At 39.1% G+C, this 26,666-nt stretch overlaps 1 protein-coding gene across 1 annotated transcript; it reads right to left on the reverse strand.

Annotated features, from left to right (window-relative positions):
• On the reverse strand, nucleotides 1-26,568 carry lmbr1l (limb development membrane protein 1-like). The gene is made up of 17 exons (XM_057825616.1): nucleotides 26,317-26,568; nucleotides 20,416-20,500; nucleotides 12,277-12,310; nucleotides 9,269-9,408; nucleotides 8,883-8,986; nucleotides 8,679-8,802; nucleotides 8,527-8,595; nucleotides 8,383-8,447; nucleotides 6,207-6,279; nucleotides 6,029-6,118; nucleotides 5,885-5,961; nucleotides 5,715-5,792; nucleotides 5,563-5,636; nucleotides 5,329-5,419; nucleotides 2,040-2,106; nucleotides 1,746-1,907; nucleotides 1-1,303 (listed from the first exon to the last, which is right to left on the reverse strand). Exons 1-17 carry the CDS (start codon nucleotides 26,377-26,379, stop codon nucleotides 1,218-1,220), a joined length of 1,482 nt encoding a protein of 493 aa, XP_057681599.1. The 5' UTR covers nucleotides 26,380-26,568; the 3' UTR covers nucleotides 1-1,217.
• Nucleotides 26,569-26,666: the final 98 nt, after the last annotated feature.

Below are 26,666 nucleotides of genomic sequence, written 5' to 3' on the forward strand. Positions count from 1 at the left end.
TCATCTTTTATTGTTTTTGCTGTTAAAACGACAAAAGTGTTTTCAGGTCAACAATGAGCATTTTCGGCGATCTTTGAGACCAACTCTAAAGATCCCCCCTTCCAACTATATCACAGTCACGAAATTCAACAACTGTTTCATGGGCTACTCCTGTAAGGTGCAATTTCTTCAATGCCCGAATGTGTATAATGAAAAGCAAACATTGTGTTCCAGTTTGTATATATATATAAAAAAAAGACAACAAAATCATATATATATTGTATATAAATATATATATAGTGTGAAAGGAGTACCCTCAAAGTGATCAATGTATACAGTTAAATATATTGTGTGGTCATTAAATCAAACACGGCAGAGAAGACATGGAAAACACAGGAGATTGAATTTGAGATACAATGCCCCCTGCTGGTTACGGCAACGTCTCATAATCTGCCGATACAGCTAGAAAGGGGAAATGTTTACAGAAGATAAACAAAAGTGATCCAAAAATGGTCTCATGAAAAAATACAAGCACCTATAAAACCCATTCACACCGAATGGAGGCAGCTAAAATTAACACATTTTTAAGTGTCCTTTTTACATATTGCACTTCCCCACAAAATAGTGTTATAATTCACAGTTTGGTTTGTTTAAATCGTATGTTTCCTGCAGTGTTTTCCCTGGCCAACAATGCGTAAGACCAAGTGTAAAGCTTTCTTATTGTGCAGTTTTATAAGTCAGCAATTGTGACTTTGTCATTCATGACAAACTAAAAATAAGGCACCCCATTGGTCCATTTTCTTAACATGATTGTACAGTATACCAGTAGTGGGTGCACAACACGCAGGTCAGATTTACACTCTTAAAATAGTGAAACACCCTTCAACTGTGGGCAAGTCACTGAGAATATGAGAGCGAGCCAATACAGGAAGAGGAAATGATCTCACAGCTTCAGCATATCGCTTGAAAATAGCTTTGCTGACTTGCACACATTTCAGAAGCATTGTGGGTCCTCTTTGGGGTCTCCACTGTCTGTGTAATATGAATTTGAGTCACGTTTGACCTTTTTTTATGAATGCACAAACTGTACTTTCACATTTTGGTCCAACATCCTTTAGCGGAGAACCCATGGCAAACAATCAAGTGGACTCACCCTCATCCCTGCTTAGTACAAGTCATGTCACCAATGACTTCTCTTAAAAATAAAACAAAAAACCAAAACACTGCCGAGGTGAAAGTCACTGGATTTTCGACAGTCCGCTTGCCAGGAGGAGCCTGAATGGGACAGTGGTGCGCGAGACGGTTAAGGGTAGTCTGTGGAGACCTGCAAAGGAAAAGAATGGAATCAAATTGTGCACAATTGTAGGGTGGGGTACAAAAAGCAGGGAAAATAGTGGTTTAGGTGGAACAAAAGTGAGCTGGGAGGCAATGGGAACACGTAAGTGAGGTGGCCTTAGCGGAGAGATGCTATCTGAACTGTGAGGAAAAGGGACTGCGTTCGTGTGTGCGCTTGCCTTGTGGGCTTGTTTATGTTGGGTGGAGGGTTTGTGGGTGTGTGTACTGTGAGGGGTTTTGGGCGGTGGGCCTGAAGGCCCCCCAAGGGGATTTGACTCTCCTCCTGTCCTTTGACACTTTCCTGTAAGAATTGTATTCTTTCTATCTGAGGAAAAGCGACAAGCCCACAGGGAAATGGGGCCGATGCTGGGAAAACCTGACAGCTATCCAAGTGCAGTCAATATCAGCTCAAGCCACAAAGTGGTACCAACCAAATGCGCGGATCAGCTCCCTCTGCACTGCCCATGTGACAGTCTTGGTCAGAGAGACGGAGGTGAGGCCAGCAAACAGCATGTTGTACAGGAACACCACATAGAAGTTCCCGAGCCAGTTATAGCGGCCAAAATCTCCCAGCAGATCGAAGCGGGTGATCCCTACAAAAAGAAGAGGAATATCAAGCACTTTTATTTGGGCTGCACTAGCAACACAGAAAAACGCCCTCTTGTGGCCATTTTTAAAACTACATGTGCAAAATGCTGAGCGTGCGTGTTTCTTCACATCCATACCAAGTGTACGTGAAAAGACTGGAAGGGCTGAGCTCAGAATGAGAAGAGAAACACAGTTGGCAATCATCTGACGGGAAAAGAAAAATACAATTTACTTAAAATAAAAATACATCCTCATAAAGTACCTTTTTTGTTACAGTCTGCATGAGCAATATGCTTGAGTGACATAACTCATTTTTCATGTATGATGCACATTTTTCCAACAGCTAGCTAATTGCGAGCCCCTCCTAGTTTAAAATCAAAAGGGGGCAAGAAGAGAGAAGATCTAAAGCTTGGATGTGAATGTCGCGAGTGCAGTTTTTTCCTGTTAGTGCGAATGGCTTCACACAGCCATCACGTCCTCATTAGACGCTCAAGTGTACTCGAGAGGGGTGCACAGTACCGAGCTTTTTGCTTGCGCCAAGGCACCTTCCGGTTTCGATGCTGTTATTTCAGTGGAAAAAAGTGTTTTGAACAGAAACCACTTTTTTTTTTTTTTTTTTTTTAAACATTTTGGCCACCAAATTTTTGGTACATCTCTAATAAGAAAGCAAGGGCGTACGTTTGCATAGGGACGGTGGGGACATAGCACTACCAACTTTTCAGGATGCTGAAATTATCCCCACCAACTTTTAAGCAACCTTATTTACAATAGGACTTCAGTTATATAGGTCATTTAGATTGTCTTCCTATATGTTGTGAGGATAGAATTGATCCTACCATTAAGTGAATTACAGTACTTTCATTATGTTCAGACTTACATTGACCCCGTTTCACACACTGAATGTGCCAGTCCATTTTTTTCCCTCCCACTCACGTTGATTGACATCAACCCCCCCCCCCCCCTCCACACACACACACATTCACAGCCTGACAGAAATACAATATGCTGCCTCCCCCGCGCCGTTCGAAGACTAGGGATATTAGAATGTAGATGTAAAAAGACGTCAATATTGTGGAGGTGGGGAACACACCACTAATTTTGCATCTGCTAAAGCTTCAAGTCAATTTTACTCAGATTTCTTGACATAAGAAAAACAGCTAGCTGAAAATAAGATCAACAGACTTCTTTTAAGCAAAAAGTTTGTATATTTAATCTTAAAAGAAAAACTTGTTTGTCAGAAATGTTCTTAATGCAAGAATATCTTTCAAAACATTATTTGAAAGCATTTTTTTCTTGATTTAGGTGAAAAATTACCAACTTTTAGATGTATGGGCTCAATACGAATAAATAGCAATATTTACTTAAAGTAAGTGGAAGAATCTGACCCATTAATCTGTTAACTAGCCTTTAAAGAGCATATGACACGAGAAAAAAAGTCTTAAATGGCATTATTATGTGAATTAGAATCATATTTTTAGACGATTCGACTATATACAACAATTTAGCAAAGCATAGATGACGAGAAATTAGTCTTTTAATCTGCCGGTTAGCCACGCCTACCATTATAGGGCTTTAGCGTCCCCAACAGGTGGATGACGTCAGCGGTAGACTGGGCTCATCGGTTTTACTATTCAGCCCATTGAGGGGGAATTATTCAGAACGAGGAAAACTCGACGAAGAGAGCTGCAAAATGTCATTGTTTCAGTCTCTCTACTCCAATATTTTTACAGGATATTCTTTTTATCCAAGTATTTTTCCCCAATAGCTATATAAATGGCTTGAGAAGGACCAGTCAGCCCGTCGAGGGGGAACTATTCACAACGAGGAAAACGCGATGAAGAGAGCGGCAAAATGTCATTGTTTCCGTCTCTTTACTTCAATATTTTTACAGGATATTCTTTTTATCCAAGTATTTTCCCCAATAGCTATATAAATGGCTTGAGAAGGACCAGTCAGCCCGTCGAGGGGGAACTATTGACAACGAGGAAAACGCGACGAAGAGAGCGGCAAAATGTCATTGTTTCTGTCTCTTTACTTCAATATTTTTACAGGATATTCTTTTTATCCAAGTATTTTCCCCAATTGCTAAATAAATGGCATGGTCATGACAAATAACAGTCTTGTGCTGAATGGAATATGAAATAATAAAAATGCATTTATTCAGGCCGACATGGCAAAATTACTCCATAATGGTCAAAACTGTCGACTTCACCTTTACTGTCGCACCTCCCGAACGATATTTTATGACACCTAAATCGGACATATGTCATTTCCCTTCCCCGGCTTCGGAGAATGTAAACAAACCAGAAGGTGTGACAGCTAGCCGACATGCTAACCCGAACTGAGTGATGTTTCAAAGTCTTCGAAGCGGAAAATCACACATAACTATCCTGGATTATTTGACATGACGACCCGGTTGTCGATTGCAAACCGCCCAGCGGAGAGCAATTTACAGTTCGTTCCCCGGAGGAGGGTGGCTGGAGTTGTTGTGCAGCTAACGTGCTGCTGCTAATGAGCATTAGGAGAGCTTTTTATTTTTACATGCCTATCAATGATCAAACGTAAGTAATCCTTCATTTAAAGGAAGTTTGTTGTGTTTACCTTGTAATCGCTGTATTTGTATTTGACATAATACAAAACAAGATGTTTACTCACTTCCTCGTAAGTCCAATGGTCCCACAGTAAATATCCACGGTGAATGGGAACCTTTTGAAACTCCAAAAAGGCGCATACGCCTCTCCCTCATACAGAATGATTTTTCTGCAGCCGTTTGGCTGGCGTGATGCGAAAAATAAACGTATTAATCCGCAAAATCAGCTGAATCCTTCGTCCTCATACACAACAGTACACTGTAGTGTGAAGAGGACGTCTTCTACCGTACACGTCACAGTGCCCTCCTCCTCAATGCAAGACCGAAGCCGGAAGTCACTCATTTTCATGGCGCGGGATTAAAAAAACTATATAAAAATAGCGATCGCTTCCACACACATCCAAGCGGCCCATATCATTCAGGGGCATAAAATACCGCGTGTATTATGAAATAAACATGCTTTTTCGTGTCACAGGCACTTTAACACTCAAAACAAGATGGGGGAAAATATTTGACCAGATTTAACTAAAAATTAAGGCGTTATAAATTTGCAGTGTGAAAGTTAGTATAAGTCTCTACAGATTTTGCATTAATCATTTAGCTTATTTATTAATTAGGTTCATATTGGTGTGAAGTGTAGCCCTGACCCCCTTCACCAAATACAGTATGTTTGGTCTTATTAATGTACATACAGGTTATGCTGTTAAATCTTCCCTTCCAATATTGAGACCAAACCTACGCTCTTTTTAAAAAGATATGTACATTTAAGGTGTTGTGTGTGGGTGTGTGTGCGTGTGTGTATGTGTGTGTGTGTGTGGGGGGGGCTTTTGCGATACCTGTGTGAGGTTGGTGTCCTGTGCACGAGGCACCAAGCTGGTGAAGAGAGGTGAGCTATAAAATCCCACGATTGAGGACACCATGAGATAGCTATCAATCATGATTAAGTCAATACAGAATTTAAGAGTTCTTCAAGAATGTACAAGTATGTATGAATATGGCACCACACAAGACAACAGTCTGCAGCTTATACATCATACTGTATAATTGCATCACCATTAATTAAAGGATACAGTATAAGGACTACTTGGACTGCTGCACCCAGTGAGCCAAACATTGAGAATGAGGCCATCCCAAGGTGAGGATCCTGACAAAGAAAAGCATTCAATATTTTGTAGAAAAACATCACTTGCTTTGAAACAGTTTTCCGCCTCTATATTCTTACTTCCATTCCTCTCGGCATTGCTGTTTCGTCAAGGAGCAACTCCAGCACGTTGAAACAAACCATCAGAACGCACAACACCTGACAATACAAGATGATTACACTGGGTCCCATTTCCTGACCAGAAGAATTTCTTCAAACAGCATGCAATAAATAACATGATAAACGCTTACTGTGAGGGCAAGGAGCATAAGCATAGCCAGTGGATAACCCAAGTTTCTCTGCCATGGCGAAGCTTTTCTTCGTGTTTCTGTAAAGACAAAAGAAATGTTGAGAAAACAATGCCTGTGAACATTGTTGGAGGTGGTGAAACTAACCTAAAGCAATACGCTTTGTTTGGAGTGCTTGGTGTTCCTTCCTCATCGCCTCGACATTCAGCTGGACCCAGCACGACTGAGGATTGCCACCTTCACCCAGACAAAATGTAACTTTTGATGTAAAAAAAAAACCCAAAAAAACCCCACACAAAACGATGTCCAGGAACCTTCTACTCACACTTCAGTTTTCTGGAGAGCGAGTCTTCCTCAAATGCAGTGCAGCTTAGTGCTTCGTCAACATCTTCAAAAAGCTAAAGGAATCCATAATGATTAGTTGGCGGGTAAAATATTGAGGGCTGTATGTAGGTATGTGCTGACAACCGGTTTCAAGGTAAACCGTGGTATGAAAACGTCACGGTTTCAAAACCGCAAAAATTTACCGTCATACCTTCCCCTAAGGTATTAGCTATTTTTTATATACCATAAATGCAGCGAGAAATCCCTCGCTTGCAGCTACAAGGCTCAACCCTCCCCACTGGTTGTTGCTCAGTTTCAGTGAGACAGCTGTGCTACAAGATGGCTGAAGGAAGTGAACCTCCTGAACTTTTTCCCCCCATCGAAGAAAATGAAATAACTGATATGGGAATACTTCAGCTGAAAGGTGAAAAGCGCTATATAAGTATAACACCATTTACCATTACAGAAAAGTTACAGACGGCCAAAACTTAGACGAAGAGTAAAACATGTTTGCGGAGGGTGGCTGCTAAGGAGGCAATACCTCCAATATGATTTCGCATTTATACAAAATTAAAGGGTATTTTTCGAATTTTTTCTTGCGTGCGCTCACTAATATGCCCGGGGTGCATCGAAAACTGAGGGCTGTGCCTTGGAAAAACTCTGAGCTCCTCCCTGCGAGAGCCCTCCTCCTCTCCTCCCCAAAACTGCGTGTAGGGCGAAGTGAAGCACGCTGCATTTGTCTGTGGCTGAGGTAACCGACACGACAATCATGGCTAGTGAGGAAAGACAGAAGTTTGAGGGAGGCGGCTTAAGCGTCGTACAGATCCGTTATGTAGCAGTCTCTCGTACATATTTCACAAAGACTGTCTTCCCGGATATTTACAGTGAAGTCCGCCAAAACATTGTTACCGACTTAGCTGCTACGAACAACCTCGCTTTGACAACAGACAGCTGGATGGACATGATGAACAATGAGTGGCAAATTAAAAGCGCTGTACTTCAAACTCGTCCTGTTTATGAAAGTCGATTGTCATATGCTGGTGTTATGCAGTAATGAGCAGACATGACTTCTGTGGTGTTTGTTGACTTTTTTAATGTTCGCTCCAACAACACTTGCACGCACACGCTAGATATCATCAAATAGCAAACTAGATGTGTATGTTAGCTCCCATGCCATTGGCTACGTGATGCCAGAGTGATTATGGGACACATAGTCCATATACTACATCGATGAATTATAAACCGCTATGACTGAATGGAAGTTAAGCAGGCCAAATCACTCCATACCAGTGACTATAGATAATGTTGCACATATTTTTAATTCAGTACATGACACAGATGGCCTTGGACCGGAAATAGGATGTATTGCTCATGTAGTAAACCTAGCTGTTAAGAGAGCTGTAGCAATCAACAGTCTGCCCCACCTCACTTTACAAACAATAAAGATTGTTCTCAGCACTTTTATACAAAATTTCTTCAGATCAGTAAGAAGTAAGCACATAAATATTATGCACTAAAATGCATGTTTATATGATGGCAATGTTATTTTGCTTGTTAGCATAATAATAATAAAAAAAAAAGAAACAAAAAATACAAGTGTTTTTTTTTTTTTTCCAGAGCATTAAAAGTATTAAATCGAAAATTGTGTCCCCGTATCGAAAATCTTACCAAACCGTGACTTAACTATCGTTACATCCCTTGTAAACACTACCATGAATGCTTCCCACCTGCTACAAGAGTTAACTCCAGCGTGTTTGGTTTGTCTAGTGGTGGTAAAACATGTGCTTTCTTCTCTCTGGCAATTGTCTTTGTTAAGAAAGAGAGTGTGTATATAATGTAAATATGACACGAGTCATACACACGTGCTTTTAATGGAAAATAATTCAATTATTTTTGTTCCATTGATAATAATGTTAAGCTTTGGCTTTGGGTTTACGCTCATCTAAAGGACGGCATTTATTTTAATATTATTTAGAATATTTGTTATTTTAAAAAATTTATATTTTACTCCAATTTGCGAATATTGTTTTGAAAAATAAAAAAAAACTTAGATATCTCAAAGTAACACATTTTACAGCTGTAATTCCAATACCGTAATGTTTTTGCTTACAATTATCATACCGTCAGAATCTCATACCGGCACATGCCTAGCTGTACGGTATGCCTCTGTTACTTACCCGAGGTTTGACCAACAGGCTGCCTGTGACACTGAACATCCGAGATAACCCGAAAGGTGTGCACACTGAGGAAAGCAAAAACAAATGTGAAATGATCAACAGTGAAGGTTAATTTTACCTTCACAAATTGGGAGTGAGACCTACGCAGGAGCAGCAGCACTCCAAAAAACGAGATGCCCGAGTACAAGTAGGGAAGATAATACTCCCACAAGTCTGCAATCCACAATTACACAAAAGTGGATGTTTGTATAACAAGTTGCCAAGGACCAAGAGGGAATCTTATACTAAAAACTCACCATAGAGGCTCTTCCTCGCCATATTGTCATGAAGAAGTGCCGATGCAACCCACACAATGCCAAACACCAGCAGAGCCAGCAGCAATAACAGAATCACTGCTTCATATACTCGTGCCATGACTCCCTAGCAACAAACAAAACATTTGTTTGCAAAAACAAGCACCAATTCTATCACGCTCAATTTATTCAAAGATGCATAATTACCTTTCTTGAGCCAACAAATCCCTCAGACTCAGTGAAGAAGTAGGCAAATGGCATGAGGAAGACGAGGGACAAATTAGAGAAAAGGAACACTAGGTTCCACAAACCTGGGGAAAAAATGAGAAATATTTTCAAGTTCTGTATTAAGTTTTACTGCAGTTGTGCAGTACACCACTGGAGGGCACACTTTCTATTCGTTGTAAAAAGTAACACTAGAAACTACAGTCAGAAACATTTTGGAGGGAAACAGTAAAACAGTCAATTATATTGAAATGACAAGTTCTCAGACAAGCTTGACTTTGGACCTTTAAGTATTCCCTCAAGCTAATTATCCAATAATCACAGTAGCTACACTTTGTATATATGAGGATGCCATTCAAGTAATGTACCGTGGATAAGAGATCCATTGAGCCATTGCATGTAGTAACTCTGTGGAAAGGTGAGCAGCACTTCGTTGGACAGAATCGAGATGGGGAGCAGCAGCACCGCACATACAGCAACAGACAGCGTGAATGTACACAGCCACAATCTGCGAGGATGAGAGAGACTTTTAAAAAGGAATTATTATGACTATACTGTAAATATATATATCATTCAGTGATGTGAAAAATTTAGGATGCCCCATGAAATATTCAGTTCTTTATTAAGAAATGTACACATTTCTGATCTCATTTTTCTTTATCTCTGGAAAAGAAAGTGATTTAATAGCAGGTACACGACAAAAATTAACATCGTTTTACTCATTAAACCAAATATATCAACAAGAATGCAAATTCTAACTGAGGAAAAAGTTAGGACACCCTACCACCTAGTAGCTAGTAGAGGTGTGCAAAATTTCCGATTCTTAGATTATTCGCGATTCGGCCGTGGAAGATTCGAGAACGATTCACAAACATCCAAATTCCTATTATTGAAATATGCCAAGTAAAGCGGAAGTACAACACACTCAGTGCGCCGCGCGGTCTTCGGGACAATGAGGAACGGAGCGAGAGTAGCTAAACATCATGCTTCTCATTACCCGGCCCCTTGGGTAATGCCAATGCTCAACTCACGGCTCTAGCTCAACTCATGCCACGAGATAAAAAAACATAACAACATACCTGACTGCTGCCGAAAAGCTGCAACAAAGTACATCCACGTAATGTTACAGTAGATATCATTTATATAGGACTAGATGTATTATAGATTCGGTAGCGTTAGCAGCACATGTACAAAAAGCTAGATGCGGGCGTTAGTAAACGGCCGCCATCTTAAAGCAATAGACTTCCCTGCAAGGCTGTTGTAGCGAACCTTCCAAGCAAACCTAATTAACTTTTTATCTAAAATACTCCTAAATCGGTAAAATATTGACTTGAATCTATCTTTAAAATAGTTTTAAAACTTTCACAGGTCATAAGTAGACAAAAGGGAAATTATGGAATAACGGGAGCAATTTTAACCACTTTAACGGTTGATTCACAACATTAAATTAATTGAATGTAGTTTAAAGCTGCTGATACAGAATGGGTACTGGAGTTTTTTATTTACTGTTATTTTTGTATATTTTTTTACTGCTATATGTTAACTTGATACTGAAATAGTAGTTTGGTTTAGCCTGAGAGTATTTTTGAACAATTTTGAAACTAATGTACAAAACATGAAAAAAACAAAAAAAAGGAGGGGAGTGCATCAATAATCATTCTATAATCGAATCGGAGCCTCTGAATCGTAATCGTAATCGAATCGTTAGGTGCCCAAAGATTCCCAGCTCTAGTAGCTAGTGTTACCCCCTTTGGCTGAAATAACTTCAATGAGATGCTTTTTTGTAGCCATCTACCAGCCTTTGACATCGGACTGGAGAAAGTTTGCCCCACTCCTGAACGAAGAATACTTTCAGCTGTGAGATGTTTGAGGGGTTTCTTGCATGTACAGCCTGTTTCAAGTCACCCCACAGCATCTCATCTGGGCTTTGCCTCGGCCATACCAGGACTCTCTTCCTTTTCAGCCAGTCCTTGGTGGACTTACTTGTATGTGTTGGGTCATTGCAATGTTGCCGGGGTCCAGTTTCGCTTGAGCTTCAATTTTCTCAGATGATGTCACATGTTACTCAAGCACGCTCTGATACACAATAGAATTCATGGTTGATTTTATGATGGTGAGCTGGCCAGGTCCTGCTGTAGGAAAGCATCCCCAAACCCTGACACTTCCACGTCCATGCTTCACAGTTGGTATGTGGTTCTTGTCCTGGAATGCTGTATTGGGTTTGCGCCAAACATGTCCTCTGTTCTGTTGTCCAAATAATTTAATTTCAGATTAATCTGTCCAAAGAACATTTTTCCAGAAATCCTGGTCTTTGTCTACATTCACTCTAACAAACCTCAGTTTGGCATTCATTTTCTTCTTAGAGAGCAAAGGTTTCGTCCTTGCACACCTCCCATGAAGGTTAAACCTGTGAAGTCTCTTTCTGATTTTAGAGGCATGCACTTTCACATCAACAGTAGCAAGAGCCTGCTGTAGGTCCAATGATGACATTTTAGGGATTTTGGAAACTTCTTTTAACATGTTGCGGTCTGCTTTCGGGGTGAACTTGCTTGGACAGCCAGACCTGGGCATGTTGGCAGGTTTTTTGAGTGTCTTCCACTTGTAGAATATTTTCCGGACAGTGGGATGGCTGATTTTATATTCTTTTGAGCTCTTTAGAAATCCCTTACCAGACTCATAAGTGTCTGCAATCTTTTTTCTGAAGGCCTTAGACAGCTCCTTTGATCTCACCATTGTGTTTTCTCTCACTTCAATAGTCAGTCAATGTTGAAAGTATTCTGCGTTGAGGAGTGGGGCAAACTTTCTTCAAACCGATGTCAAAGACTGGTAGATGGCTACAAAAAGTGTCTCACTGAAGTTATTTCAGACAAAGGGGGTAACACTACTTACTAGGTCGTAGGGTGTCATAACTTTTTCCTCAGTTAGAATATGCATTTTTGTGGATATATTTGGTTTAATGAGCAAAACAATGTTAATTTTATTTTTTACCTGCTACTATTAAATTACTTTCTTTTCCAGAGATACAGAAAAAAAGATCAGATATTGAAATGTGAACATTTCTTCATTAAGAACTGAATATTTAAGGGAGTGTCCTAATTTCTTCAAATGACTGTATATGTATAAACTGGTCTGATAAAGTAACATTGCTGAAAGTCTAAGGCGGTCAGCAGAAGCAAGACAAGTGCCAGCGTGTAGGTACAAAGAGCAAATGAATACTTGACTGTTCACAATCAACAGGCACATATCCAATCAGGCACACACTCAACCAGGCAATAAACTTAGACCATGCATCGCTGTTCATTCAGACACCAATCATCGTAGGTGAGGGAGAGCAGATTGCCATGATTCAGTTAATCATTACAAGCTTTTTACTTACGCAATTTTGTTGACAGTTGCATCCTCAATATCATCTGAAAAAGAGCACAATTACTCATTTTATTGTTTTTGATCAACAATAACTTGTTTCTGATCTTATACAGTTTTAAAAAGTAACTGAGTGGACACATTCGTGAGCCTTGGTTGGGATGAAAAATGCAAAATCTGAAGGAGGTGTGCAAACTTTTGTGAATCTCCTAGACGCACAATAGCTCTATGGGGAAAGCTATAGTGGAAACGGTCCACAGGAATGAAAAAGCCAACCTTGTCAGCGGCCTCGGAAAGGGGCGTGAGGGAGGGTACATTTGGGAACATTCTGTCCAAGTATTGGACTGAAAAAATAAAATAGAAATAGAAAATACCAACACGTGTGTACCGAAATACTCCATGTATCATTATACTGTATCAACAGCAACATGGCGTGTGTACATATTCCAACAAGTTCTTGGCTCCTCAATTTCATAAACGACGTCAGAGCATAGCATTGCTCAATCACTATTTCGCTGCGGGGCTATCGTGTTTTGCGTGCATACGAGCACAGGCAATTATGCAAAATTCCTCCACTTGTAATAAAGTCTACCCAGCCACAGCTGAGTTAAGACACTTGGCCTGTTGGACATCCGACATCTGCTTTCACTGAAGGCTAGATATTAAATTGGTTATGTAACTGCTAACCCTGTAAGCAAAAAGAAATGTAAATAGGGTTTTTTTTTTGCACTTTTTACAACAAAAACTAACCTGGATAAAAATCTTCATGATTATGTTTTTGCTGATTGAAAACATATCGAGATGGTTTTGTCAGTGTAAAAGAAGCCTGAAGCTACAAGTCGAAAGTCCAACTCTGTGTTTATCTTGTAACAACATTCTTCACTTCCCCCTTCCATGTCTTGATCCACTGGGATACTGCCTCGAGACAGTTGCATCACGCCAAACACACCTTCTCTACCTTCAGTGCTCTGTCCATACAGAGTCTCAGTTGTAGCAGGATGTATACATGTGTTAAATTTACATTCACGCAAACACAGCAAAGTGCTTTAAGTAATTTTCATGCTGCACTTCACAGGTAAGGAAAAGATAGTTGAAGCAATAGTAATCTTTTAGCATACGTAAATGACAGTCGTGTGAAAGAATCTTTAAATAAGGAATTTCTTAGAACTATGATAAGGGAGAAACACAGAATGACACTAGGGCCTGCCATTTTGGACAAATTTGATGTTAAATATTCCCAAGCTGCTTTGTTCCTGATGTAACTTATGGACAGTCAGCAAGGATGTCAGAACGCCAGAGAAGTCTGTGGGTTTATCAATTTTGGGCCCAACCGCAAGGACAATTTAAAATGGCGAATAAAGTTCCTTAGTTCGAGCGGAAAGTCTTTTCTCAAATCATGTATTGGATGCCAGAGCAAATGCAGCCAGCATCCTAACAGCTTGAGCCAAGCGGCGACAACTATTAAATTTAGCGTCTTCATAGGAAGAAGAATCACCATAAGCTACCAAGAAATCGAGGTGGGGACGAACTTTTATCATATTTCCATACTTGTATTACACACTGTTACTTATGAACAGTGACGTCACAGAGATTACTTGAAAAAGTAAATTGCTGATTACGCCTTAAAAAAGTAATACTGTAATACTATACTATAATTACCGATTACTTTATTATCAAAGTAACTAAGTTACTTTAAAAGTGTTTCATCAGTTACTTTTCACCAATTTTTCTCCCATCCACTCAACATAAGAATGACTTCAGAAAAATGTTATCGCATGGCATGTAATTGACTTTCCGATAATTGAATTTATAGGGGAAGATCAGAAATTTTCACATAAGGCTTAATCGTTGAGTTAGCTGGGGTTTATTTACTCGATGGAGTTGATTTCAACCACCATTGACTCACGCTAGCTTAGCCACTCTGTAGCCCTGAAACTAACAACGGACAAACTGCATGGAATTTGTTGAAATCAACTCCACCGACTCATTAAACCCCAGCTAACTCGAAGATTAAGCCTAATGTTAAAAATTCTTAACTTCGGGTTATGGTTCAAGGGTTAACAGCATATCAGTGCCAATATAAAACAATGCAAATTGACTGCACAATAATCAATAACACACAAGTGAATTGCACAGTGCAATAAACACATCAAGGAGGGGGCGGGCGCGAATGCGCGCGCACAACCCGGAAGTACGCCGTACACACACACGCGTTCAATTTGGCCACAAAACGTGGCAGCAACAAAGCACTTTACACTCAATCGGACTTATAACACATCCCTCATCAAATGCTAAATGAACCCATCACCTCAGGGCATAAATGTGCAACACAAATATGATGTAAAAAAATGCTTGCGGGCTTGGAGCGAGGACTACCCACCATTGCAACGGCAAAGGTACAAGACGGCCGCGCATGTAGCGGCCCCAATCGATTGCTGGAACCCTCTTTATTGAAGGAAAAATACTCAGGTTCATTCATTGACGCACACAATCAACATCCCCTCGTACATTTCAACAGGTGGCTGCACTCGGCTCAAATGTGCACCCGCGTTGGCACACGCCAGTCCAAAACACTTAGCACGTGTGACTTGAAACCAAAATAGGAAGAAACTGTGAGCGGTTACCATGGAAACGGGCCCGTAGTGAGAAGATGTGAACCTTTAACATTTTCTATTCGAAATACTCTTCGTACATGACTACAATATTCTTCATTCCACATACATTATGAGGCAATAACAAAATGCCGTATTGGTCCAAATATGGTAAATGGTGTTATACTTGTATAGCGCTTTTCCACCTATCAAGGCGCTCAAAGCGCTTTACACTACATTACCATCTACCTACTGGTGACGCAGCACCAGGAGCAATGTGGGGTTCAGTATCTTGCTCAAGGATACTTAGGCGAGTTCATCAGGGCAGAGAATCGAACCCACAACTATAAGACGGCCCTGATAAGACGACCTCCTCTTTTTCAAGACTCAAGTTTGAAAAAATACACTTTTTGAACACCAAATTAATTTTTATACAGAAAATAATTACTATACATCTGAAACAAATGATTACAACAATACATTTGAGAGAAAAAGTATGTTATTTTGCCTCATTCAAATCTGAATATCTGAACATTTAAATATGAAAACTAAATTGCCATCACATTCGTAAATGAATGGCTTCTGGTTTTTGAAATGTAAATAAACCAATCTATTGTGATAAAACAACAAAATTGCAATAACTGCATTAACCATCAAAGTAAGGTCTAACTGTAACTGTAGTCTTGAAACAAATCTGAATAAGGAAAAACACTGCAATAAAATAATGCAAACTGGGTAAACTTGAGGGTAGCAGAGATCTCTCATGACAGAACATTACTCCTCAAGTTCAGCATTCGCTTCAATGATATCTGGCGCCATCTAGCGTCGTGAATGGTTATAATGTCTAGACCCCGAATATAAGACTACTCCCACTTTTTGAGTCTTATTTCAATGCAACAAACACAGTCTTATATTTGGGCCAATACGGTAGTAATGCATGGACACAAAGGAAACCAACTTTAATCAGATTACTGGCTTTGAAAAATGAATGTGTAAATTGCTCATTACTGAAAAAGTAATCAGATTACAGTAATGCGTGACAACACTGCTGATGAATGACAAATATTCTGATGTTTGTACAGGCATGTAGGTAAGCAGGTACCGTTATCACTCAGCACTTAAACGCTGATGCACACCAACAGATGTATAAAGAAGATAAAAAAACAGGCGCACACTTCTCAAAGTTACCGTACTACAGTGATCCCTCGTTTTTCGTGGTCAATGGTGACCAGAACCCGCCGCGATAAGTGAAAAACCGTGAAGTAGCGCCCCCCACTCAAAAAAATAAATAACTATTTTTTGTTTTTGTGTGCGTTCAATGTATTTATTCAGATTGAGCATGGGGGAAAAGATACGTAAAATACATGTTTCGTCCCCCCCCCCCAAAGTATAATTTAAAAAAAAACACAAAAACTTTTATGTATATTTCAATAAATGTTTTTTAAGCACTTTAAATGTAATAATTATACATTTTAAACAGGTTACTGTCCCACCGAGTTATTTTAAAACAAGAATACAGTATGCAAATGCTTGTCTTTATTAAATGCTTCATTGAGTCAGTCCACTCAAAACCGCTCCATCTCACTTACACACAATGAGTTGCCACAGCAACCGTTTAACAAGTTAAACGATGATTAAAGCATGCGGCGCTTTGATGCTGAGGCTTCCAGGGATTTGTGGCAAATTCAAACAGAAGAGGTCTATCAATCATCGTTAACTTTAATAAACTCCAGTGCATTGCTTGAACAACAAAGAGCAGGGAGAGGAAGGGTCGAAGGGAGAGTGAGACTACACGATCGGCTCGGGACAGCTCAGCTGTATTTTTTTTTTTTTTTTTTAAATTGAAAAAAAATCTGCAATGGACTGAGAGCGCGAAGTAGCAAGGGATCACTGTATTCTGGTGTCTCGTTCTCCCCCCCATTTCGGTTGCAGACGAAGCCTTTGCTTGGGGGAAATGGAACGTCATGTAATGACGTCTTTATCCTCACCTGCTCGTTGCATTTCTTTGCTCCGTATCGTGTATTTACCCTCCGTTCTCTTGGTACATCGCAAGCCTAATACTTTGGCCTACTGCCACTGCCTTCCTTCCTTCCTTCATGTAGTTTCTCCAAGTAAAATCTGTGTACATACCTGTCAAGTTGTATGGTTTTGGCGTAATTTGTACAAGTGAGCACTGATTTATAAATGTGTACGCCGTACCGTACATTCAAAATCTGTACATTTTTCGTGCATTACGTTTCTTTTTCTCCGTTCAGATTTTGTCACCGTTTCGGCACAGAGACAATGTGCGTTACTATGTGTTACTACGTTGGTTGAATGACCCGAGAAAAGTCAGAGACACTGAGAGAGAAGAGTGTTTGCTGTGACGCTGTAGCAAATGCGATGCTAGGCGGCTCCAATATATTTCCTGACTGTAGCCGACAGCCTACAATCTACGCCAAGATATCACATGCATATAGAACTACATGCGAAATGACAGACTCTGCGGCGTTAGTAAACAGCTGACATTTTAAAGCATTAGACTTCTCAGAAAGGCTCTGTTGTAGTGAACCTTCCTAGCAAACTAAGTAATTTTTAATCTAAAATACTCCTAAATTGGCAAAATCTTGACTTCAATCTATCTTTAAATGATGAAACAGTTTTTAAAACTTTCACATGTCGAAAGTAGACAGAAGGGAACTAATGCAAAAACGGGAGCAATTTTAACAACAATTGATTGACAACATTAAATGACTTCCAAACATAGCAAGGTTACCATGTTTGTTTGGTAACACCAGTTACTTTGCCAAGTAACTAATTACTCTTACATTCAGGTAACAGAGTTACTAACTCAATTACTTTTTGGGAGAAGTGATTTGTATCTGTAATTAATTACTTTTTAAAAGTAAGATTAACAACACTGGTCATAAAGATGAAGTCTGCAGAATGAAAAGTGACGAAAGCGGAGATTTTATTCTACCAATTTGATGCCGAACACAATTTTCCCGCAACTATTGCTGATCACTTCTCAGAACTGGCAAAAGAAATGTTCCTTAACTCAAAGATTGCATCGGTAAGTTCATTTTATCAAATGACCTTTTTCATTTATAATTGGACACACTAAATAACTACCTTCAAGTCAAACTGAATTGTGAGCTGCAGTGCCATGAAGTGCAGCCATCAAGACATGATAGAAATTGCCAAAAGTGCTACATACAATTATAACAAACGTCACTGTTAAATTTTAGTAATCATGATGTAGCTTAAGATATTGATTGTTCTTTGATTTGCACCAGGTTTCGTATTTACAATATTACCAATAAATTCTTATTAGTTTAAAAAATTAGTTTTATTTTTGTTTCACATTGCACGCTATATACAACGTTGTAAGATTAGTCACCAATTTGTAAGTGCATACGTTACTATTTGTAAGATTGCCAACGGCCTCGGGTTGACAGGTATGAGTGTATGAAATAATATATTACACGACTGTTGCACAACTGCAAAGCAGAAGCCTGGGAGCAGCAGATAGCCAGACCAAATCAAAATATGGCAATGTATACAAATCGAGCAACATGGGTATAAGAAAATACACAACATTCTCCTTTTCGTATATTGTTTTTGTTCGTAAAAATCATTGTTAGTTCGCAAGCCCGCAAGTTCTGACCAAATTCAACTTCATGATCCTCAACTTATCATTTAGCGATTTGATCTTTTGTTCTTTTTAACCATCTATATCTTGCACGTAAACATTGCCATTGCAATGACCTAGGAAATTTTGAGTCTATCTCACAAAAATGAAATTCTGTTAATAATTGAAATTTGGAAACAGTCTTTCTGCTGGGCTGCACTTGATCAAAACATTCAAATTCCTTTAATACCACTGCTACTTGCTTGAAAATGATGGCCTTTAGACTGCATAAAGCCACAACCACCTTCCTGTCAATTCTTCAATTTTTGCACGGGTAAGAAATTGTGCCTTCCCCTTTCACAGAGTTTTACCCTCACGACCATTTTTTTTCACTCACATGATAATAATATTAATCTTTTTTGGCCACTATGTTGGAAGGAATTTATATCTCAGTTTCAAGTAGAGATGTCTTGATCGATCGGCATCCAATCACGTCATTTTCGAAGTATCGGAATCGGCAAAAAAATATCGGCCATGCCTTTTTTTAATATATATATATTTTAATTAAATCGTTTTCTAATTGTATTTAACGTTACAGACATAATATGTTACATTCATTCAGAGTCATTAGTTTAGGCTTAACGTAGGGTTATCAAAAATATCTTGATGACGGCGGCAATTAGTTTATTAAAACGTGTCACATTATAATATTTAACGCTATTAACTTATACGCTGTATGACCCTCTCACTCATTGTCGCACACAATCTGTAATGACGCCGTTTTACCTATATAGAGAGATAACTGGCAGCGCGAAATGAGCAGAATGACTTTTGGCAGCCTTTGAAGCCTTTCTTCAATTGGCTAAAACCTTGCAATCCCTCTCCCTATGATTAGAAATATCATGGGAATCAATGTGGGAAAGCAAGGTGGCAATAGATCTCTGTCTTAACACCTTCAGTAATTTCCCAAAGCAGAGAAGATATATCCATTGGTAGCACGACGCACAGTCATTTACTTCCCATCATGGTTCCACTTCCCATCATGCATTGGACATGGCTGCAGTATCATTTACTGAAAGCTCAACAAATACACTAGATGGCAATATTTAGTCACAATACACAAAGTCACAAATCTTTCTATCCGTGGATCCCTCTCACAGAAAGAATGTTAATAATGTAAACGCCATCTTGAGGATTTATTGTCATAATAAACAAATACAGTACTTATGTACTGTATGTTGAATGTATATATTCGTCCGAGTTTTATTCATTTTTTTCTTAATGCATTGCCAAAATGTATATGATCGGGAAAAATGATCGGGAATGATTGGAATTGAATCGGGAGCAAAAAAAAGCCATCGGATCGGGAAATATCGGGATCGGCAGATACTCATACTAAAACGATCGGGATCGGATCGGGAGCAAATAAACATGATCAGAACAACCCTAGTTTCAAGTCAACCTGCCCAAGCAACAGCGCATGGAGAACTGAGTGTTGGCCATTAGACACCCTGTTTTTTAGTTTTGTTTTTTTTTCTTTTTGTAATAATTTAACTGAGTGTTGATATGCAATTTCTCTGCTTTGGAGGGAAAACGTGTAAGCTGTGTTAACAGGTAATCGTTGAAAAGCTGAGAATGACATGTAAAATTTCTTGCAGGTAAAAGTCTAGCAGAAGTGCATGCTAAAATCTAAAATCCAATTAAATAGGAGCTTCATATGTAAAAAGTACTGTAGAGGAGAGGAGAAGATTGTGAACCACATTGGATCCCCTCCCCCCCACAGATGGCTTTTTCCAGACTGGCCTAACCCAAATGTCTACACACTTAACATACTTCTTGTCAGTTAGATGGAGACGGAGCTGACCTGATCAAGGTGGATTGACAAAGATCGTGCATTATGTCCTCATAATCCCGCCCCCCCCCAAAAAAAAAAAAAAAAGATTTCACTTACCGGTGACAAACTCTGCAGTCTTCTTGAAGCGTGCAAGTATGAGGTAGGACATGATGTAGAGGCACGTAAACAGAAGCACACAGATCTGCACAAAACATAGAAATACATGATATTTGAGGTACATCCACCATAGACAGAAAAGAGACAAATGCCTGCAAACAGATGGGGCCAGAAGATTATCATTTCATTAAAACAAAGCTCAAAATGGGTGACAGGACTACATAAAAGAGATTAACAGTGAAACGGGGGTTCATATACTAAATTGTGATATGCTGCCTGCTGATAACACTGACATAATCATATATTTAGGTCAAATCTATTGTTCAAGCTCTGTTGGTTGATGGGTGTTAACATTTTGCTACAGAATGCGGTAGAGGAATATCATAACGTAGGTTCAGCAAACAGGCCAAAAGATAGCAAACGACTATAGGTGCATCCTCACGATGGCCTCTCTAATTCAGTTGAGTACCTAAGGGTGAACTATAGCCTAGACAATTACCTGCACTGTGTTTAAACACGCTCAACTGGATTTTCTCTCACTAGTGTCAAGCTCACTGAATGAAAACGCAACCTCATTACAGCAAAAGAGCATTAAGTTAGATCTATTTTAGAAATGCATCGCAATCATGCCCGTGCGCATTGGAAATTCAGTGTTACTGTCTGCGTGACTGCAGAATATAATTAAACCTAACTCCAAGTTTCTCTAAGTTTTTCCATAAATGTCACGATTGATGAGTAGAATGACATCGTTTCATACAACAGAAAATAACTCAATGTACTGTACAGGCCACAATAATTAAATAATTCAACATTTAAAAAATTGTGGTTAATCAGCCCTGAGTCAAAAATTGAAATAGGGCTCCAAGAATCGATGGACATATACTGTAATAAGTAACATATACATAGAATATACCAACCAAATTTTATTGTGAACCGTCCTGAAATAACAGAGGATTTGCATTTTTACATCCACAATTCATTAATTATTCAGGCCTGAGAGGAAAAAAAAAAAAAAAAAAAAATCGGGCTATTGATGTGTATTCATTCCTACTAATTTTCACTGTAATCCATCCATCAAGGATCGATGCGTATACATCCCTAGAATATACCTACCAAATTTCATTCCGATCCATCCAAGAATAATGGAGTAGTAGTAATTTTAGTTAGTGCCCTCCCAACAAGAAGAACGAGAAGTAGAAAAAAAAAAAAGTCAGTGTGATTTTGAGACCATAAAACTTTAATAAAGCATAAAACTTTATTTAAAAAAACAGAACTGGGTTAGTTTAAACTAGGGGACGGCAACCCAAAATGTTGAAAGAGCCATATTAGACAAAACATAAAACAAAAAAACAAATACTGTATGTCTGGTGCCGGAAAAACATAAAAGCCTTATATAAGCCTTATAATGAAGGCAACACATGCTGTATGCATCTATATTAGCTACTACTGTATATTTTTCTATCAAAATGACTAAGATGGTCACAAATACATGAGCCTTCATAATTAAATGTTTATTTTCCCTGCAGTGCATGACACACCACGTGACTATGTTGTACGATGCCACCTCAAGTTTAACTTCAATATCAATGAATTAGAAGAATGTGTCTCGTGTATGTCCTCCTACAGAAACCATACAAACAAATAAATATATTTCCCTCCACCATCTTTTTCCATTTTCAAACATTTTAGGTTTTAGGAAAAGCTCCAGCTAGCCACTTAGGCAGCGCTAAAGAGCCACATGCAGCTCAAGAGCCGCGGGTTGCTGACCCCCGGTTTAACAAAGATAAGTTCTGACCACTGTAATGGACTGCTGCAGCTATTGTCATTTTGTTTTAAAACGTAAACATGGTGACATCAAAGTTAAATACAAATTCTTTAGATGGCAGAAAATTAAACCAGTTTGGTAGCTCGCAGCATTTAAGTAAATGAAGACAAATTGCTGGGGTCGGGGGGGTCATATTGCTTTGGGGTTGGACCTCCCCCCCCCAATTTGTGAGGGGTATGACTGTGACCCACTTCAGAACTGACAAAACAAAGAAGAAGACATCTGTGATGAAAGCAAAACATTTGAATCTTTTGAGTTTCTACAGTTTAAAGTCTCCATCACTATATTTTTTGTTGCAAACCAAAAACATCTCGGCTCAGCTGCCAAATCTTTTTGGGGATTTTTGATAGTCAAAAATCCTTGAACTTTTCCCCTAGATCCAGGGTGTGATCTTAAAGTGTCCATCACACTTTTTCTTTCGTTTAAAGTGTTTAAGTGTGGATTTTTTTGTGTCTAAGTGAGAAATTCATGCTATACTCGAGCACAGTTGGGTTTGAGTATTGGATACTCTGGCTCTTACACAAGAACGGGGGACTGCATTTTACTGAATGGTTAGGCCACAGTATATTTTTGAGCCAAGTGTTTATATTCAAGTCAACCAGTCAGCAATTCTTATTGCTGCAACTAGTCTGCGTTTATGTTTAAGAAGTGGGGAAATAATTGCAATTACACTTGTGAAAAACGCTCAAAATTGTCAATTATTTCTGGTATAAGGGAGGAAGGCAAAAACGCATGACGGAATCTCAGTGAGGAATGTGTGAAATATGCAAACTCCAAATGGAAAGGCCAGCCAGCTGGCAGGTTCAGCTTTAGAACTTGTCACTGTGAGAAAATGAAGCCAAAAATGGCTGAAGTCAATCTAATCTCAACAAACATAAAATGGACATTCACTTCTAGAAATAAAACCCAGCTATTATATTTTGTTACTTGAACTGGTGGTAATTGATAAAGTACAAATTATTTATCAATGCTGTAGAGCAATATACTGTATTACACTGATAAATTCTTTTGGGTGTAGCAAAAAAAAAAAAAAAAAAAAAAAAAAGTATGGTATTTCACCTGCAAAACTATTGTTAACATCACTATGGGTGATTTAGTTATTCGACAACTTTGAATTAGATATATCTCTCAATTCTGAATTCTGCATGGCAAACTAACGCTCAACCGTTTGATTAACTAAAATGATACACATGTATTTTGTCAATTCTGCAAATGAGACCGGTTTTGTACCGTATTTTCCGCACTATAAGGCGAACTTAAAAGCCTTCAATTTTCTCAAAAGCAGACAGTGCGCCTTACAATCCGATGCGCCTAATATTAAGCCTGTCGCAATATGCAATAATTCCATTTATCGCGCGGTATATAAAAATGAAGACTGTAATTTTCCTGCTGCGATTTATCGCCTCGCGTGCGCGCGTGCGTGCGTTTGTCACGTGCTTGCGTGCGTGCGTGACGCACGTGCTTGGCAGCGCTGTTTAAAGTTCAGCTTCCTTGTGCCACTCTTTTTTATTGACTTCTGGCTATGTTCGTTTTATACATTTGAGTTTGAGTGACCGTCATTTCATGGATGGAGGAAGGGCCGAGTGCACTGTCGGCACACAGCAATGAGCGAGCAGAATGAGGAAGAGGACGAACCAGTCTGCAAAATGTTTCTGGAGGTTGTTTCAACAAAGATGGCCAACAGAATAAATCTACATGCTCATTTGAAACACTATCATCCTCTCCAGTTTTCACTGCTTAGTAATCAAACTGCATCGCAACAAGCGGAGCCTCCTCGTCACGTTGATTGACAATTACAGGTATTCGCTTGATGAGAGAAATACAGATGACACCGCGCAAAATAGCGTTCCCTCACGGAAAGTGAAGTCTGCAACATTGTTGAAGAAATGAGACCGTTTTACCTCTGTTAAATGATATTTGATACCTTTGGGAGCCAAGTTTTTGGTACTGCTACTTAATTAGTCTATTTTTCTCTGTTGTTGTTGAAGTGCAATTACTGTTACTGCAACTTTATACCTATGTGCCTAAATGCTTCAGTTATTAAGTGCAATTTTATTTTTTCTCGAAAAAAAGACATTTATTATGTGTTTCTGTGCGGTATTAATATTGTTGTCTTTTACTTGAAAGAGGCATGGTCTATTGTTTTTAGTTGTGATTTCTTAAAAGGTATTTTTTAATTTAAAAGTAAACATTTATTGCGTTTAAATGGGTGTACTTGATCTATAAATATATACTGTATTCTCACTGTGTTATTGTAAATCGATTAAAAGGGGACGGGACTTGATAAGCATAGGCTTCTCTCGTCAGCCCTTGTCTTTTCTTCGTTTTTTATCTGGTTGCTCATATCACATCTTGCAACTGTCAATGATACCGATGATGATGACAATAAATAAATAAACGCTCAAAAAATATATATATTTTGGGGGGGGCGCAATAATATCGCATATCGCAATAATTCATGAGATCATTTATCGCCCACTAAAATTTGTTATCGCGACAGGCCTACCTTATATACGGATCAATATTGGTTAATCATGGCATGACATTCCCTGTACCGCCGCACCATCTATATGGATGCTGTATGACGCATCCCCAACAACTACTACTACTATGCCTTATAATGTGGTGCGCCCTATATATGAAAACTGTTTTAAAATAGGCCATTTATTGAAGGTGTAACTAATACTCCGATGCGCCTTATAGTGCGGAAAATGTGGTAAATCATAAAAATGGAAGTAGAAGTCCTCACTATGTGATGTCTGGATGAACTACATGATGGCTTTGAAATTTCTCATAAGAGCAAGAACACCTATGTCCAAAGTTTTGAGACTCATTCTTATTCAACTGATTTATGAAAAGTCTCAAAAACCTATGACCGTGGGTGTAAATCCTATAATACCACACAATATTTTCTGTATTCATAGATGGGGAAACCTTCAAAAACTTGCCATTCTTTTAAATGTACAAGCGCATCATATTATACATGTTTCTAACAAATTTGATGTACATTACTTCCACCATATTTGAACGACTCACCAATATGCTGCTTTGCCATGTTGGCCGATATTTTCCAACACCTACAATGCTAATTTCATGAATTTGATCAAACACAACTTTTGTCTCAAGCTCTGTCAATTAAGTTGAGTTCAAATGCTTTAACCGTGCTATATTTATCCTTTAATTGTATTCATTTAAACAACATATGAAGGGTTTGTTCTGGACTCTTAATTGAAAACGCACCATACAGTATCACATGTCCATCCACCTCCTTCAAAAGAGCTAGTTTGCTTACACAAGGAGCGAGAATGAAAACAAAGCAGCGCCAATGAATGTTGATGAAGCATAATTTATTGCATCCTGAAAAAAATTCGCTGACCATTTTATACAGCAGATCAGACGAAAAGTCAAATTATAAAATGGCCCACGATAGTTTTTACCATTAGACGATAAATTGAGATAGGTCTGGCACGATAAATACTCGGTAAATTAAGACTATAACAATATACCCAAGGGATAAACCTCAACTACACCAATTTCATGCACGAATTATGAATCAACTTTAGAGTGTAACTTGGAGCTGTCACCAGTGTGTAGTTGTTTTTATTCATTTATATTTAAAAGAAACAGATCATTTTCCTCTATAAAGGGTTTAAGATCCTAAATGACACATTTTGAATAGCTGTCCAATATAGTGACCAATGTCCCTGAAAGGGTTAAAGGTCAATCTGTGTGCCCTGTAACTGGGGATAATTTGTCAGCGTGTCCTCAAACAAACAGGAAAAGAGAAAGAAAAGAGCAGAAGTGATGTCAAAAGCAAGCGATGATGGGGCCACCAGGCTTCTCCATTTCCCCTCGACCAGCTGCATCCGTGCACCACCCACCCACCCCGAAAAAAAACACTTTTCATGCGCTTAGTTGAGAGTTGAGTTCCCCACACTTCAAAGCTCAATAGAACGGAATCTTTCCGGTTCCAAAGGGCATAAAATACAACAACGTGGCATCATGACAGACACTATCTGTTCGCTGGCATCATTAGGATCATGAGCAGCAGACTTTGGTGTGAAAGCAGCACTTACGATGGTCTCCCGTACACGGTTGTGGAAAAGTTGCTCCCTCACCGACACGTCGTCCGTTTCCATTCTTCAACAACATAACAACAAAAAAAACAAAACAAAAAAAAAACGTCGGGCTTAAAAGCCCTGAGATCAAATGGTCAAAATGGCGAATAAGCGGGGCATCTTGCAAGGAATGCCGATTTTGGAACGTGGATGTGTTCCAGTCCAGTTGAGGGTTGTGCTACCACCACTAGCGCGATGCTACCCTGCTGAGTTAAGAAGCCAGGGGGCGGGTCTCGGGAGTGAGGGGCGGGGCTAAAGCAAGGAGCGTGCCACAGGTAGGTGTCAATCATCCTAATCGCGAGTGGGTG

Source organism: Corythoichthys intestinalis, chromosome 2 (assembly GCF_030265065.1).
Source record: "Corythoichthys intestinalis isolate RoL2023-P3 chromosome 2, ASM3026506v1, whole genome shotgun sequence".
Taxonomy (NCBI): Eukaryota; Metazoa; Chordata; class Actinopteri; order Syngnathiformes; family Syngnathidae; genus Corythoichthys; species Corythoichthys intestinalis.

Excerpts from the sequence above, each read along its gene's own strand:
- lmbr1l (XM_057825616.1), bottom strand. The coding sequence starts at position 26,379 with ATGGAAACGGACGACGTGTCGGTGAGGGAGCAACTTTTCCACAACCGT. Across the intron at positions 8,803-8,882 it reads GATTTGTTGGCTCAAGAAAG|GGAGTCATGGCACGAGTATA; the intron begins GTAATTATGCAT and ends GTTTGTTGCTAG. Across the intron at positions 1,304-1,745 it reads GGAGCTGATCCGCGCATTTG|GTCTCCACAGACTACCCTTA; the intron begins GTTGGTACCACT and ends TTTCCTTTGCAG.